We start from the raw sequence: 13,624 nt of genomic DNA on the forward strand, positions 1-13,624 counted from the left end.
CCGCCCGCTGCGCATGCGTGCTGCGACGCTCGCGGCGCAGCGCTGGGTGCTGCCGGCACCGCCCGCCTGAGGCGGGGGCGGGGGGTTGCGCGCCGCGATGGCGGCCGCCGTGGGCCTGTCTTCCTCGCCGGGCTCCCCCGCCGTGAGCGAGCTTTGCCAGAACGGGCGGGAGATCTTCCTGGAAGCTTCGCGGCTGCTCCTCACCTACGCGGACAATATCCTCCGGTGAGCGGGGCGCGGCGGGAGGCGCCCTGGGTCGCCGCCCTCTCCAGCCGGGCCGGGCTCGGCCGGCGGCGGGCGTTGCTGCAGGGTGCGCGCCCGGCCCGCCGCTCCCCGGCCCCGCGCCGCGACAGCCCCTGCCCCTCGCCTGGGGAGCGGCCGGCGGCGCTTGTGGCCGCCGCCTCCTCAGCGCGGCCCTGAGGGCGGCGGTGGCGCCCCTCACCCGCCCAGGCGGTGGGGCCGCGGCCCTCGGGGCCCGGCTGTCCCGCCGCGGGGCCAGCGCCCGGCTCCCGGCCGTGGCGGGCCGGTCGCAGCCGTGCGTGGGTGCCGCGGGGGCCGTGGGCGCGGCGGGTCCAGGGGAGCAGCGCGCTCGGGGTGGGGGGAGTCTGGCGGGGCCCTGGCGCGGCGCCAGGAGCGGCCGGTCACGGCACCGGCACGCCGGGCGCGCCGGGGCTCACGGCAGCACAGCTCGAGCTGCGCCCTGTGGTTCAGTCTGTTACGTAATACTGGGGCTCAAAAACATCTTGCTGCTTTTTGTCGTTATTTCAACATAAGATTACTTTTCGCACAAGTGTGTAGTGGCTTGGATTTTTATTTCTTTCTTGATTGTTAGTTGGGTTGTTTTGAGGTCACCTAAAGGTCAGCAGATGCATAACAGGTGATGCTAAAACAGTGACTTGATTTTTCTGTTGCCTTTCTTTTCTGACGTGGTAAGACTGGGTATCAGGAGTTAATTACAATTGTTTTGTGAGGTGACTCTGGGGGGTATACATACGCACCAGTATGTGTGATTGACCTTGATGTCTTCAAGCAACTCGGGAGGTTCGGAGTGCCCCTCCCTCTCAGTATCTGGTTTGTCAACCACTCACAAAATCCATGCTGTGTGGCAGAGAACAGTGGGTCCTGGGCTGTCCCATTTTAAAGGAAGGGGTGAGAGAAGATGGTGTAGGAGAGTCGAAAGAGGAGAGGGGAGCTGACAGGGACCCCTTCGAGAAGTAGAGAGACTGCAGTAGTTTTGCCCACATACCAGGAAGCTGAGCATAGCTTCCATAGTGGGCCTAAAACCATCCAGCTGAGGAGTTCAGTTAGAATGCTACCAGGCGGTGAGGGGTGTGAAGTTGTCTTTAAGTATCACCGCAGAATAAGCACTGCTGGGCAGGGCTGAAAGAAAGCATATTTATTAACTTAAGTTGCAAACTACAATTTGGATCCAGTTTGTAACTCTTGGAGTTAAGCGTGGAAGGATGTGAACTAAGTCAAAGTTTTAGAGAGGTTTCATATACTGCTTACGAGGTATGGATGAAACTAAACTTCTTAAAAAATCTCTTGTGAATGACTAACACTGCTTAGTGCAGTTGCCCAGCTTTTAAGTGTTTACTTAGTTTGCAAACATAATTAAAACTTTTGATTTCTTCAGGAATCCTTATGAAGAAAAATATAGATTAATTCGGATTGGAAATCCAGCATTTTCCACGAGGCTGTTGCCTGTCAGAGGAGCAGTTGAATGTTTATTTGAGATGGGGTTTCAAGAGGTGAGTATGATTTAGTAATTTCTGGTGTCTTCATCAGTTTACACACTAAAATTTAAAATTGGTTGGGGTTTTTTTTCTGCTTTGCCAGTTGTAAGGCACTAGATTTTAAGCCAGTTGCTATTTTCTTTCAATTCTTGTATGCAAATATCTGCAGTTAACCAACAGAAAATTCAGATGAGGCTACTTCAGAAATATGGTGGAGTCAGAGCTAACCTGATCTGTGATAAGACCGGTTTTCTGCTGATCAGGTGCGCTACTGGTTTGCTTAATTGTCAGATACATATCCCTGCTGGCACAAAGAAAATGGTGGGAAACAGGGGTGAAAACCCCTTCTTTCAGTAGCAGCCCACTATTAGTTGGACATCAGACTGCGCCATTGGGCAGTAGTTTCCATATTGTAAATCTGTGTGTTGAAACCAACGTTTGGAAGGTGGGGGGGGAAGTCCTGCTCTTCTGTTCCTTGTTCCTACCATCAGTAGGGCTTGTGTGGCCCCGTAGTGAGTTAGCTAAGGGAAGCTGATCTGATTAAAAAGTAATCCTACCCCCTCCTACTCCCCCTCCCCCCCAAAAAAAAAAAATAAAATTCAGCCAATTCACAGTGCAGCAGTGCAAGTACTGGTTTTGTTTTGACAGCAGTGGAGGGCAACAGACTGTTGAAATAGTGGGAGGGTGGGGCTTTTACCCATTTAAAATAATTATGAAACTGAATCCTAAAATAGTCTTGAGCGAATCTTGATTTTGTTGTAGTCAAAAAGATGTATTTTGAAGGTTGGGTTTTGTCCTGAAATGATCCCTGTCTTGGTGGAATTCAAGCTACCAAAGCTTGTTAAGCTAGAAGGAGCCTTTGTAATTACATGAGAGCTGGGGTGAAAACCCAGCTCTTGTTTAATGGTGCAAAGCTCTTGCTCTGGCTTTGCTTTAATTTGTCTGTTTGATGCTACACTTCTGTATGGGTGCATATATTATGTTATTTAGGTCCAGCTGTCATGAGACTTCTGCCTGCTCTGGCTAAAGTTAGTGTAATTGTCCTACTTGGGGGGTGGGGGGGGTGGGGGGGGAAGGTATGCTGAAAGAAATGGTGACAGCAGAGAGAGAAATAAATGGTCTGTGGATTTATTCTCATGCTGGTACTCAGGAGATGACTGTTAATGATGTGTTGTAGCCAAGAGGTTGTCAGTGTAGCTAGTGAAGCACTTAAGCAGTAATAACACAGTCATTTTAAACGTGTTAAAGTGCTACTCGCTACTTCTGTCAGATCTTTAACAGCATGTTGGCTCTGTCCTATGGTTATTGTGTCAATTGAGGCTTGAGCTCATGAACTTCTCTTCAACTGTGATAAAAAAAGATTGTTCTTTCTTTTGTCTCTGCTTGGTAAGCCAACTTTTTCAATTAAAAAATGAGGACTCTTCTGCTGGATTGATACATTCCAATTAGTTTTGCAGTGATTGTAAGAGTTAAAGTGAAGCACTGCATCTGCAATGATAGGTGACCTAAGATAACTGTGGATAAACAAATTACTTAGTTTAATAAAAAGAAGTGCTGCAGCAATAGAAACTGAAACTCTTCAAGTATGAATGTTTCAGGATATTGCTTTTAGTAACCTATTCCTTCATGTTAAGTACACTAATACTTGCTTCTGCCATAATCACTAATCTTTTGTTTTGCTGCCAGTAATCATGTTACGATCAAAAATAGGAACCCAGATGTCAACCGGGTACAGGTCTCAATAAGAATATTTCCTATCTGAAAACTTACCAAGCTTAAAAGATAGCACTATAGAATTCACAGCAGATGCCATTCTAGAGGCTTCTTCCCCCAGCATTGGCTGTCCTCCTGTGCTGCCTAGCATTTCACTGCTGTAGAGTGAGAACTGAGCATTTGTGCATTTGTTGTTAATTTCTGTTGTTGCTGCTTTCTCTGCCAAACTATAATTGTTGTCCATGTGTGGCTCTGAAAAATAAATGACTGACAAAAGCGTGTTGTTACGAGCCTTTTTTCGACTGTAAGTTCTTGATCTACAAGCTTCTGCTGTAAGGGGCCTGATCTGAAGACTGAATCCTGCCATCCCTTAAGGTGCTAACTTCCAGTATATGATACAGCTGTTAGCTATAGATACGAATGGGCTCACTAGCTTGGACCTGCATCAACTGCTGAATTAATTTGTTTATCTTTCAGGGAGAAACTCATCTGGTTTTCCCTAAGGAAGCTTCTATTGAGCAGCTACGTAAAATCAGAGACTTAATTGCTGGAGAGAGGAGCAGCAGACTGAATGAGTCAAATCAGACCCACAGATCAGGATCCTCTGAAACCATGGCCAGCACTCAGGGAGTTGCACATCAGCCTTCAAGACCTGCTGACTCTCTTCTTGTCCCTGCCCGTCAGCAACCAGAAACATCGCTTGTGCAATCTCTTGAAATGGTAATTGCAATCTGGAAACTTTGTAGGTGCATTAATCTTGAATATAAAGATTGAAGAAGAGTTAGCTGTTGGGATGGGTTGCTTAGAGAGGCTTTGTAGTTTCCAAATCCGGGCATTTTCAAGACCTGACTTGGTAAATCCCAGAGCAACTTGGTCTTACCTCATAGCTAACCATGCTTTGAGCAGGAGGTTGGACTAGGGGAACTTTTTATTTTTCCAATGGTTTCTGAAGTTCTTGAGTGTTTTCTTTGGTTCAATTTCAACATGAAACATGCTATAAATAGACTATTAGCAAGAGATTTTGTTGAAGATGTCCATAAATGTTCTATTGATCAGGGTGTCATGAAAAAAAAAGAAGGTTCATTTGTATTGGAAGGGAACAGCAAGGTGGGGGAACAAAGGGAGGGGTGGGAAGCTAAGACTGGGGCTGTATACCATGTTTGGTATTTGAGAGCCAGCGAAAGAACAGGAGCACAACCATAATGTTTATAATTGTAGCATTTCAGTTCATGTGTTATGACTTCTGTGTGAGCCTCCTGTGAGGAAAGCTTTCTTTTTTTCACATGTAGCTGTTGCGAGAGACAGAAATTTAGCCAGGCAAGGACAAATCTATAGTTCGGCTGTGTGTCCCATGTGTAAGGGTTGAGATGAAGTTCCCTATCAAGACAGAGAGGCAGAGTTCTTTCATCAGATGTTACTTGGCCTGATGGGAGAAGGCTCTTCACACCTCATACAACTCTGAAAAATTAAGTTATACCTTTTGATAGAAGGTCTGAAGGATGCTTTGGTTTAACTTTCTAAAGAGTTTTTTCCCCCCTAGAACCAGTGTCACTTCATCTTATATCAGCTTTAAGATTGAATTCTTCCAAAAGCTCACTTTTCATACATCCTTAAACAGAGTTTGTGTCTTAAATTATATTATCAGTGTATTATTGGATACAGAAATATTACATACTGTTTCTTCCCAAGACTTACCCAAGATCAGTGGAAGAGAAATGGCAAAGCATAGATTGAAGACAGAGCACTCAGTGATGCATTATCACCCATAATGTCCATTGGGAAGGGAATTGTTGTAGGCACTTGAATATTGAGCCATTTAATATAATTATCTTAGCATGCTATCAGTTGCCTCTGAATATGCTGACTTGGTTTATATGAATTTGGGGGTTGGGCTTTTTTTGTCTGCTTCTTGGTTTTTACTGTTTCAGCCACTTTTGCAGCAGTGGTTGGAAGTGATTGTGAAACCTCTAGAGTGACTTGTGGCAGTACTGATTAGTACTGGAGAAGCTTTGAAGTTTTAGAAGTTGCGTTGATTTTTGCAGTGAGAAAAATGCTGCAGATTTCAATTTGACAAGATGTATTCTGAGGTTAATCCTTCTCATTTGTAGTTAATCGGCCCTGACTTACGCTAGCAGTCAGAGTTGTAGATCCATTTCTCTGCAACTATTATTTTTCCATGCCTCTTGAGATTCAACATGGATGGTGGGACTGAATACTACAATTTAGAGACTTTGCTAACACAATGTTGGTATTCTATTAGAATGTTGCATTTCAGCTGATCTCTTGAGGAAATTGCACTGATGGCTCTCTGAGCCATTGCGTTTGGTCTGTGTAGTCTAGGTTGCTTGGAAGGAAACCTGAAAAATACCTTCTGGCTATTATTTGGTCATTTTGCTTGCACAGTAGTATGTGTTTTGTTTTTCAGTGAGTATGCTGCAGCAGTATAGTTGTGTTATCATTATATGTGCTGCTGTCAGATGTCAAGAGTTCTAGGGTGGGTTTTGTAGTGCAAGCATTTTTATTTCTTGCCTATGCATTACACCTGTGATTCATGGGAGCCCTGGTAAGCACAGGGAGAAGTGGCTTAGTTGATACAGCACAGGAATGTAATGGCACACTTCAGGGACCTAACCCATCATTATTATGCCTTATCTGTGTCTCTTCTGCATTTCTTATCATAAGGCATTCTTGAGACTTGGAGGAAGGAAGGCAAGCTTTGGGTAGTGATTTGGGTGGATGGATTCTGATCTTCATGGCTGACATAGTAATTATAGGAGGAAAGAGGTATCCAAACTTTGCAGTGAGGTTCACCACACTTCTAGATGTTTATTTAAGACTTCATTGATATACAGTGGCTTCCATTAAACCATTAAGCACTACTGTAACGCTGATGGTGTCTGCCAGTGGGGCAATCTGAATTGTCAAAGAATTTGGGAGATGTTCTGCTGTGCTGAGCAGTATTTCTGAATACTTTTTCAGGAAGCTGGCAGAACATGAAATTCTATAAGCCATTGGCAGTCCCTAACTTCCCTCATTTCTGTGTTTTCAACTTGCATTAAAGTGAATCTGAACACAGTTGGGTTTATGATGTTAAAACAATTACCTGCAGCTGATAAGCGGCAGTAAGAACAAAACCAGTTCTGTTTCAGCAGTTACAAAAAATGACTAGTCCTGTAGTACTGTCCAGCATCAAAATAATCACTTCTAGTTTAAATGCTCTTTTGAAAGATGTTACCTTCTGAAGAGTTTTCACACTGTGCGTGTTATGTTGCATTTGCTGCTAGCATTTCAGGAAGGTGTGGGATTTTTGATGAAACAAAAATTAGTTAACAAGGCTGAAGACTGAAGCATGATCTAGCAGTAGAGAAAAGGTTATTTAGCAGTGCCACAGGCTTCCCCCCAAAACATGCCACACCCTTAATTATAAAATCCCATTTCACTTTCTGTGTTGTCCCACTTTAAATGGGAGTAAATAGTTTGCTCAGCTACTAACACCACTACTATTAACTTTAGCTATTTATTTTAGTAGATACGGGTGTACCTTATTGGGTGCAACATGTAGTTGCCACTAAGTGACGCTTAGGATAACTGACTGAAGATACCTAGTTCTTGTATTTGATTTCTAGTGAAAGACACTGTCCAATACATGGTCACAAGGCTATCCAAATCTGTATCAGAGTTGATCTGTGAGAGAAGGAAGAAGAAATAGACAAGTAGCATTCGTGAGTAAGTAATAGGAAAGCAACATCGATCAATAATAGGCTTCTTTGAACTGGTGCAGCAATGTCTAGGAAATGAAGTGAATTACAGTTTCTTCCATGGATTCCAGATAAAAGATATCCAAAAGAAAAGCAGGGGGTGGAAACTAAGTCAAATTTTGCTACAGAGGTATCTTTAAGAAAAGCAGTTTTCTCCCAGAATCAGTATACTTGGGACACCATTCAGAATGCTCAAAGATGACAAGGCTGGCTTTACAGTTTGGGTGGTGGTGTCCAGAATTTTTATTGATATCTTTACAAATAAATATTTAACCTGTTAAGCAACATATAATGTAACTGTAAGTATAGAATTACGACTGACTAAAATAGGAGAGCTTGGTTCTTCTTGCTTAAGGTGAAAGTTCATAAATCATCTTGTGACTGAAAATCCTTTTGCAGGCTGCAGATATCTTGAAAACACTTCAAACAAAATTTGAGCATCATGTATTGATGTATGAGAATCCTTCTATTCAGCAGAAAGCGCTAGCTTCAATTCCCCTCCAGCAATTGAAAACGAAGGCTCAGATAAAGCTAGCACAAGCTACAAGACTGGACAAAGGTAATGCTGTCAAGTTATAATGGATGTGAAACTAGAAATATTCTTTCAAACATTGGAATGATGCATGTATCTACTATGCTTTAGGTATGTGGATTTGGTCACATGCTTGCAGGTTCCAATTGCTGTCTCTAATTCAGAATTACCTTCCTAATTTTCAAATTTTCTACTTCTCTCTTTCCTTCTGTTTTTGTTTTTTTCTTTTTTTCATTTTTGTCATTCATCCTTTACTGCTTTCATGTAGAAATTCTGAACTCTATTTCTGAATTAATAGTTAACAATGCAGGGGAAAAAATGAAATGAGCATGTACTGTTACATTCCTTGCATCTAGAGTGGAATAGCTACAAGAGGAGGGGAGCTTCTTGCTTGGGTAGTCATTGTTTTGAAATTGTTGGAGTGCAGTGTTCCCATACGTACTACAACTGCAAACTCAGAATAAAATTTTGAAATACTGCTGCTCTTTTTGAAGTGATGTTATTGGTGAGACACTGTATGAGACCTTTCCAAGACACAATTGATACAAAAAATCACCTCTTGCTAATGCTTAAATGAATAGGTTTGTTCACATGCCATCCTCTCGGAGCCAGAAGTGAAACATAGGCATAAATATTTGTGGCATCAACAGCTAAAACACGTGTATTTCCTTCATAAATGCAGATTTTTTTGAAGGTACAAAATCTTTGTCAGTTAAAATATTTTTAACTGACAGTTTAAGATTTGTTTTTGCGATACAGTGAAATTTTACTTGTATGAGATAAATATGTAAAAAAACCCCACCCAAATGATTCCAAGACCATATTTAAACACAAAAAAATCCTTTTCACTGTGAATCTGTGATAGAAGACTGAAGCAATTCTGCTAACTTGATGGGAGCGCTGTTGATTTGCAAACCAAAAATAAGCTTTTCTCATGTTTTTTATGAAAGACTTTGCGATGTCTCAGATGGCCACACACTAATGTGTAATTGTACCTTTGGCATTAGAGAGCTCTTCGTCAGTGGATTTTCTTAGTATTTTTTTCTCTTTTTATAAAGCCATACTGGGAAGTAGGAAACTACATGAACAAGTACAAAGCATTCTCATTCAGCAGCATAGAACAATGCAATGGGGAAAAGAGACTTAACAGTAATGAAAACTTTAAAATCTTTTAAAAAGGAAAAAAAATCCAAGCATACCGCTTAGACTCTGCTCTGATACTGCTTTGCACAGAACTTCCCAAGCCATCAAGCTGATCTAGATGGCTTCAGTCAATGGCTTTGAGACCTGAACTTAGATATAATAATGGGGAAGGGGTGGAACTCCACTGTTTTGGATTGTGACAGTTTGAAAACATATTGAAATTTATAGAAACATTCCTTTGGGAATGGACTGTGTATGAGATGTATGGGTAATTGGCCCTTTCAGCTGCTTTGGTTTATCTGTACTGCTGTTTTAAGACTGTCACCTGTGGGAATAACTGCTTAGTGCTGGGGGACACTTGTTTTTAGGACTTCCCTTACAATGCTTAATAGACATTTTTGGCTCATAAAGACTGTGCTAAAGAGTCATTTGATCAGAAGTACGGATATTTTTTTTTACTGTTCCCCTTTATTACTTTCATTAGAAAGATGGATTATGCAGTCAAGAATAGCTGCATGTCACAGCCAACTGCAACGGCTTTCTGTTCAAATAAATCACATTTGTCATTCTTTCCATGCAATGTTTTCATGAAGGATTTATTTTGCAAACCAAGAGAAGGATATTCATACGATAGCAGTTACATTTTCATAGATGGGTTCTGGTTTAAATATTGTTATCCAAGAAAAGAAAGTATGGCCTGTGCTTGAAATCTTCTCATTTTGAGCGGTTTCATGCAGTTTTTTGTTCTTTACATAGACAGTTTGACGTTACTCAGTTTTGAGAATTAAGATTTTCTTTTTTGTGTGTGTTTAACATACGAAGCTTTTTTTATAACGGGACTTCTGAATTATAATAAAGGCCTAGAGATGGTGATTTATGTAGATACTGGAAAGTTCAACTAAATTATTTTTCCATTTGACCTAACTGTGTTGTATAAATTTTACAGGTGCACATGTGAATGAAGAGGACTTCTTACTGTTGGAGCTCTTGGACTGGTTTAAGAATTACTTTTTTCATTGGGTGAATAATCTTCCTTGCAGCAGGTGTGGTGGGCAGACAGAGCCTAAAAGTGACTACTTGTTGCCTACCGAAGATGATCTAAGGTGGAATGCCAGTCGAGTGGAAAATCATTACTGCAACCAGTGTCAGTTTTGTAACAGATTCCCAAGGTGAGCATACAAAGATTTGCTTTGTCTTTTTCTTGTTGTCTTTCAAGAAACAGCTTTGCATTTGTGCATTTTGTGAACAAGTGATAAGTTGTTGGTTGAAAGATTAGAGAAGCTGATTTAAGAAACATGATAAAGGTAGTTGATGAACCTGCAATTGCTCTGTAAGATTAGAGATTTTTAAAAAGAATATATAGCTTTCTTTTATGTGGCCTTGTTCTTGTGTACTTGTTTGATTATTATTATTTTTTACAGTTAAAAGTACAACTTTTATTTAAAATAATATTGGCATAATGTGTAGGTAGGGTTTTGTTATTTCAGGAAAAACTTGCACTTCTAAAGGAAATCAAAGGGTAATGTGTATCTTTTGCTGAGTCTATAGCAAAAGAGTGAATATCCATTTTTTAAAAAATATTTGTGTTAACTCTCAAAAGGACCAGTATATAAAAATCATCTTTTAAGATGAAGTCTAAGTGAATTTTGAAAACTGGAAAAAAAAATAATATAACTTCAGTGCTGCTGTAAACATGATGGAGTCATGTGAGTCAAAAGTAGCGTTCTGCTTGCGCTTGTTCTGTGCAGTACAGCAATCATTTCCATTGTCTTCTGTGGTCTGAATGGCACTCGTGACAAGGACAGTCATGATGTAAAGCTTTTGAAAGGTGAAATGTATTTTCAATTATTCGGGTTTTATTTTGATTTTCTCCTGTAGGTATAACAACCCTGAAAAACTTCTGGAAACTAGATGTGGACGCTGTGGCGAGTGGGCTAACTGTTTTACACTGTGTTGCAGAGCTGTAGGTTTTGAAGCTAGATACGTTTGGGACTGTACAGGTATTAGTATTCTAAAATATTGTAATGTTAATACAAACCTGTGCAAAATGAGGTGATATATCTTATGGTTCTCGGATTATATTAGGCATCAGGCAGCATATAGAGTTATGCAGTTCAGCTAACAAAGACAACATGAATTCAGTTTACTTCTTGTCTGATGAGGTGAAATGTATCTCTGGAAGTAAGGTTATATGTTTGACTTCAAAATGATACAATCTTGAGTTAATTCATAAAGGACTGTGATCCTAAGATAGAAAGAGAAAGCTCTGGTAACTTTTCTGAATGTAGATGAACAGAAAATGAGGTCTCTTTTCACCTGTTCCTTCATTTAAATCAGGAAAACTTACAATATTCTATAATAATTCGTTATTTATCCTTGATCTTTGTTATATAGATCATGTTTGGACTGAAGTATATTCTTCATCTCAGAAAAGATGGCTTCACTGTGATCCGTGTGAAAATGTCTGTGATAAACCTCTTCTCTATGAAACTGGGTGGGGAAAGAAGCTTTCTTATGTAATTGCGTTCTCCAAAGACGAGGTAGGAGTAATGATGTTAATAAACTTGCCCTGAGGCAAGTGTGCAATGTTTTCTATCTGTATTTCCAGAATTATTATAGAAAAGCATACTTTGATTAGCTAGCCTCTTTAAATGAAGCAAGATACAGGGGAATTTTTATTTTCTTCTTCAACTTGTGCTTGAGGTTGTTGATGTCACCTGGAGATATAGCTGTAAACATCAAGAAGTGCTCTCTAGAAGAACAGCACTCAGTGAAGCTACGCTACGTGAAACAATTAACGCACTAAATAGAACGGTATGTAGTTTTTCTTAAATGGATTTCTTTAAGTGAAACATAAGTGTCTTTCCAGAATGTGAAGTCCTTGAACAAAGGAATGCATTTGGTAACCTGATAGAAATGTCCGTGCGGTGTGGAATATAAAATGCTGCTAACTGTACAGACCTCATTTTACACTGAATACCTAAGTATCAGTCACAGTGCTGAATCTATGTGAAATAAGATGAAAAATTGTATGTAAGAGGATGATCATATTATGTCTTACACAGTCAAATGTGTGTGTATATATATGTACGTGTTAAAAAAATTCTGTGTGTGTATATATATTTTTTTTTTCTCGATGGCTTTGGAGTAGACTTGTACATCAAAAGATTTTGGGGGTAAACCACAACTGCTTTGTAACTATGTGGAATCCCTGGGGGTGGCTGAGCGTTTTCAATAGTACTGAAACTTGAAAACAAATGAGGGCTGTGTTTCTTCTAACTATAAATACTAATTTATTTTCTGTGACTCTTTAAGCTCTAGGAAGCAGGAGGAATGATTCACAGGCTGTGTGTAAGACTTTCAAGAAGTGTTGATACCATCAGCAGAGTTTTGGCTCGGAGCCATGTAGACTGTTCATGCCTGATGTCCCCAAAACACTTGGAGCCATTTGCCATCTGCATGTCATAGTCACAAAACATGAGTGCACTCAGCACCTCTGCTAAGCTTTTTCCACTCCCTGCTTGAGGCAGGGTGAACTTTTCTTGACTCAGTATTCTAGAATGTCACAAAACCTTGAATGACCTGTGTAAGGTTCCATTCTGTCCCCACTTCCTTCCACGACTAGTTCCTGTGCATAGAACTTTAGTTCCAGTGATGGTATACAGCTGATGGCTTAATAAAGAGATTATGCCTTTCTTAGAGGCCTGCTGGCTTGAGGGTTAACCTCGCGCTAAGAGTATGAAGGAATTAAGCTGGACTTAAGTTTGAGGCCAGGGCCTGAAATCAATAAAGAAAAATCAGTTACATAGCAGAGTGGAGCACTGAGAAATTTAGTGAAATAAAAGGAGGTAAATGAGAAATTCACATTGAGAAGTGCATGCACTTTGTGCAGGGTTGCAGGAATTTAATGGCATCCTCTCTGAGCATTGGACCCTTACTGGCTAAAAAACTGATCTGAGGGGCCTTTCTTCTGATCGACTGGTGATAGAAACCAGTCACCAGACTCCTCCACCACTTGTCTGTAGGGAAAGAACATGGGAAATGGGACACTTTAAGTTAAAAAAATCAACCTGACAATATTAATGGGATCAGGAAAGTATGTGCAACTGACTCATGGGCTTGCTTGCCTCACCTCTTCCTCGCCTCATGAATGTCACCTTAGGATCATGCTTTGTTTCACTTAAGTTTAGAGAACTCCGGTAAAAAAGTGCCATTGCCATCTCCAACAGGTGGTGCTGCGTGTTGGTCTATTGGCACATTTCTTACTCCTTTCCACCTACTTTACAGGCCTGTGCAGCTCATAAGCTGACATGAGCAGTTTTCAAACAGAAAGATTGGGCATTCTGCTCATGTTTTAAATGAAAACTTCATTAAAAACTGAGTACAGGGAAGAAAGCTATACATGTGCTTCCAGGACACTCCTTTATTTCTCCTATTTTCCTTTCTCTGCCCATAGCCTGGCCCTTTCTTGTCTATGCTGCATGCTTTCCCGATTGCTTTCCAGTATTATTAAAGCTGTCTTGTGATTTTATTAGAACACCTTAGTCAATCTTTTTGATGATCTCTTATTCTGAGCAACAACTTTTTATAAGCTGAATGATACTCACACTCCTGGCCTCCTACACGCGCTTCCTTTTGCTCAGTACCTGTTCAGCCTGTTTGATTAATTTATTAAACTAATGAATTTAAACCCTGTAAGTAACTGCTCTTACTCCTTTTTTCTTTTGTCTGTTATAGTTGGA

General features: G+C 40.8%; 1 protein-coding gene across 2 annotated transcripts in view; it reads left to right on the top strand.

Moving 5' to 3' along the window:
* The window catches only part of NGLY1 (N-glycanase 1), a 23,909-nt gene continuing 10,285 nt past the window's right edge, over positions 1 to 13,624 (top strand). The window contains exons 1-8 of one of the 2 annotated variants that reach the window (XM_080385039.1): positions 1 to 225; positions 1,637 to 1,751; positions 3,927 to 4,169; positions 7,607 to 7,766; positions 9,829 to 10,051; positions 10,761 to 10,882; positions 11,277 to 11,422; positions 11,586 to 11,696. In XM_080385039.1, the coding sequence (XP_080241165.1) occupies positions 98 to 225; positions 1,637 to 1,751; positions 3,927 to 4,169; positions 7,607 to 7,766; positions 9,829 to 10,051; positions 10,761 to 10,882; positions 11,277 to 11,422; positions 11,586 to 11,696 (1,248 nt within the window). In that variant the 5' untranslated portion in view covers positions 1 to 97. The remainder of the gene's footprint in view (positions 226 to 1,636; positions 1,752 to 3,926; positions 4,170 to 7,606; positions 7,767 to 9,828; positions 10,052 to 10,760; positions 10,883 to 11,276; positions 11,423 to 11,585; positions 11,697 to 13,624) is intronic. The other variant, XM_080385038.1, reaches the window with a different exon arrangement.

The sequence above is a fragment of the Falco punctatus genome, assembly GCF_963210335.1.
Source record: "Falco punctatus genome assembly, chromosome: 4".
NCBI classification, from domain to species: domain Eukaryota; kingdom Metazoa; phylum Chordata; class Aves; order Falconiformes; family Falconidae; genus Falco; species Falco punctatus.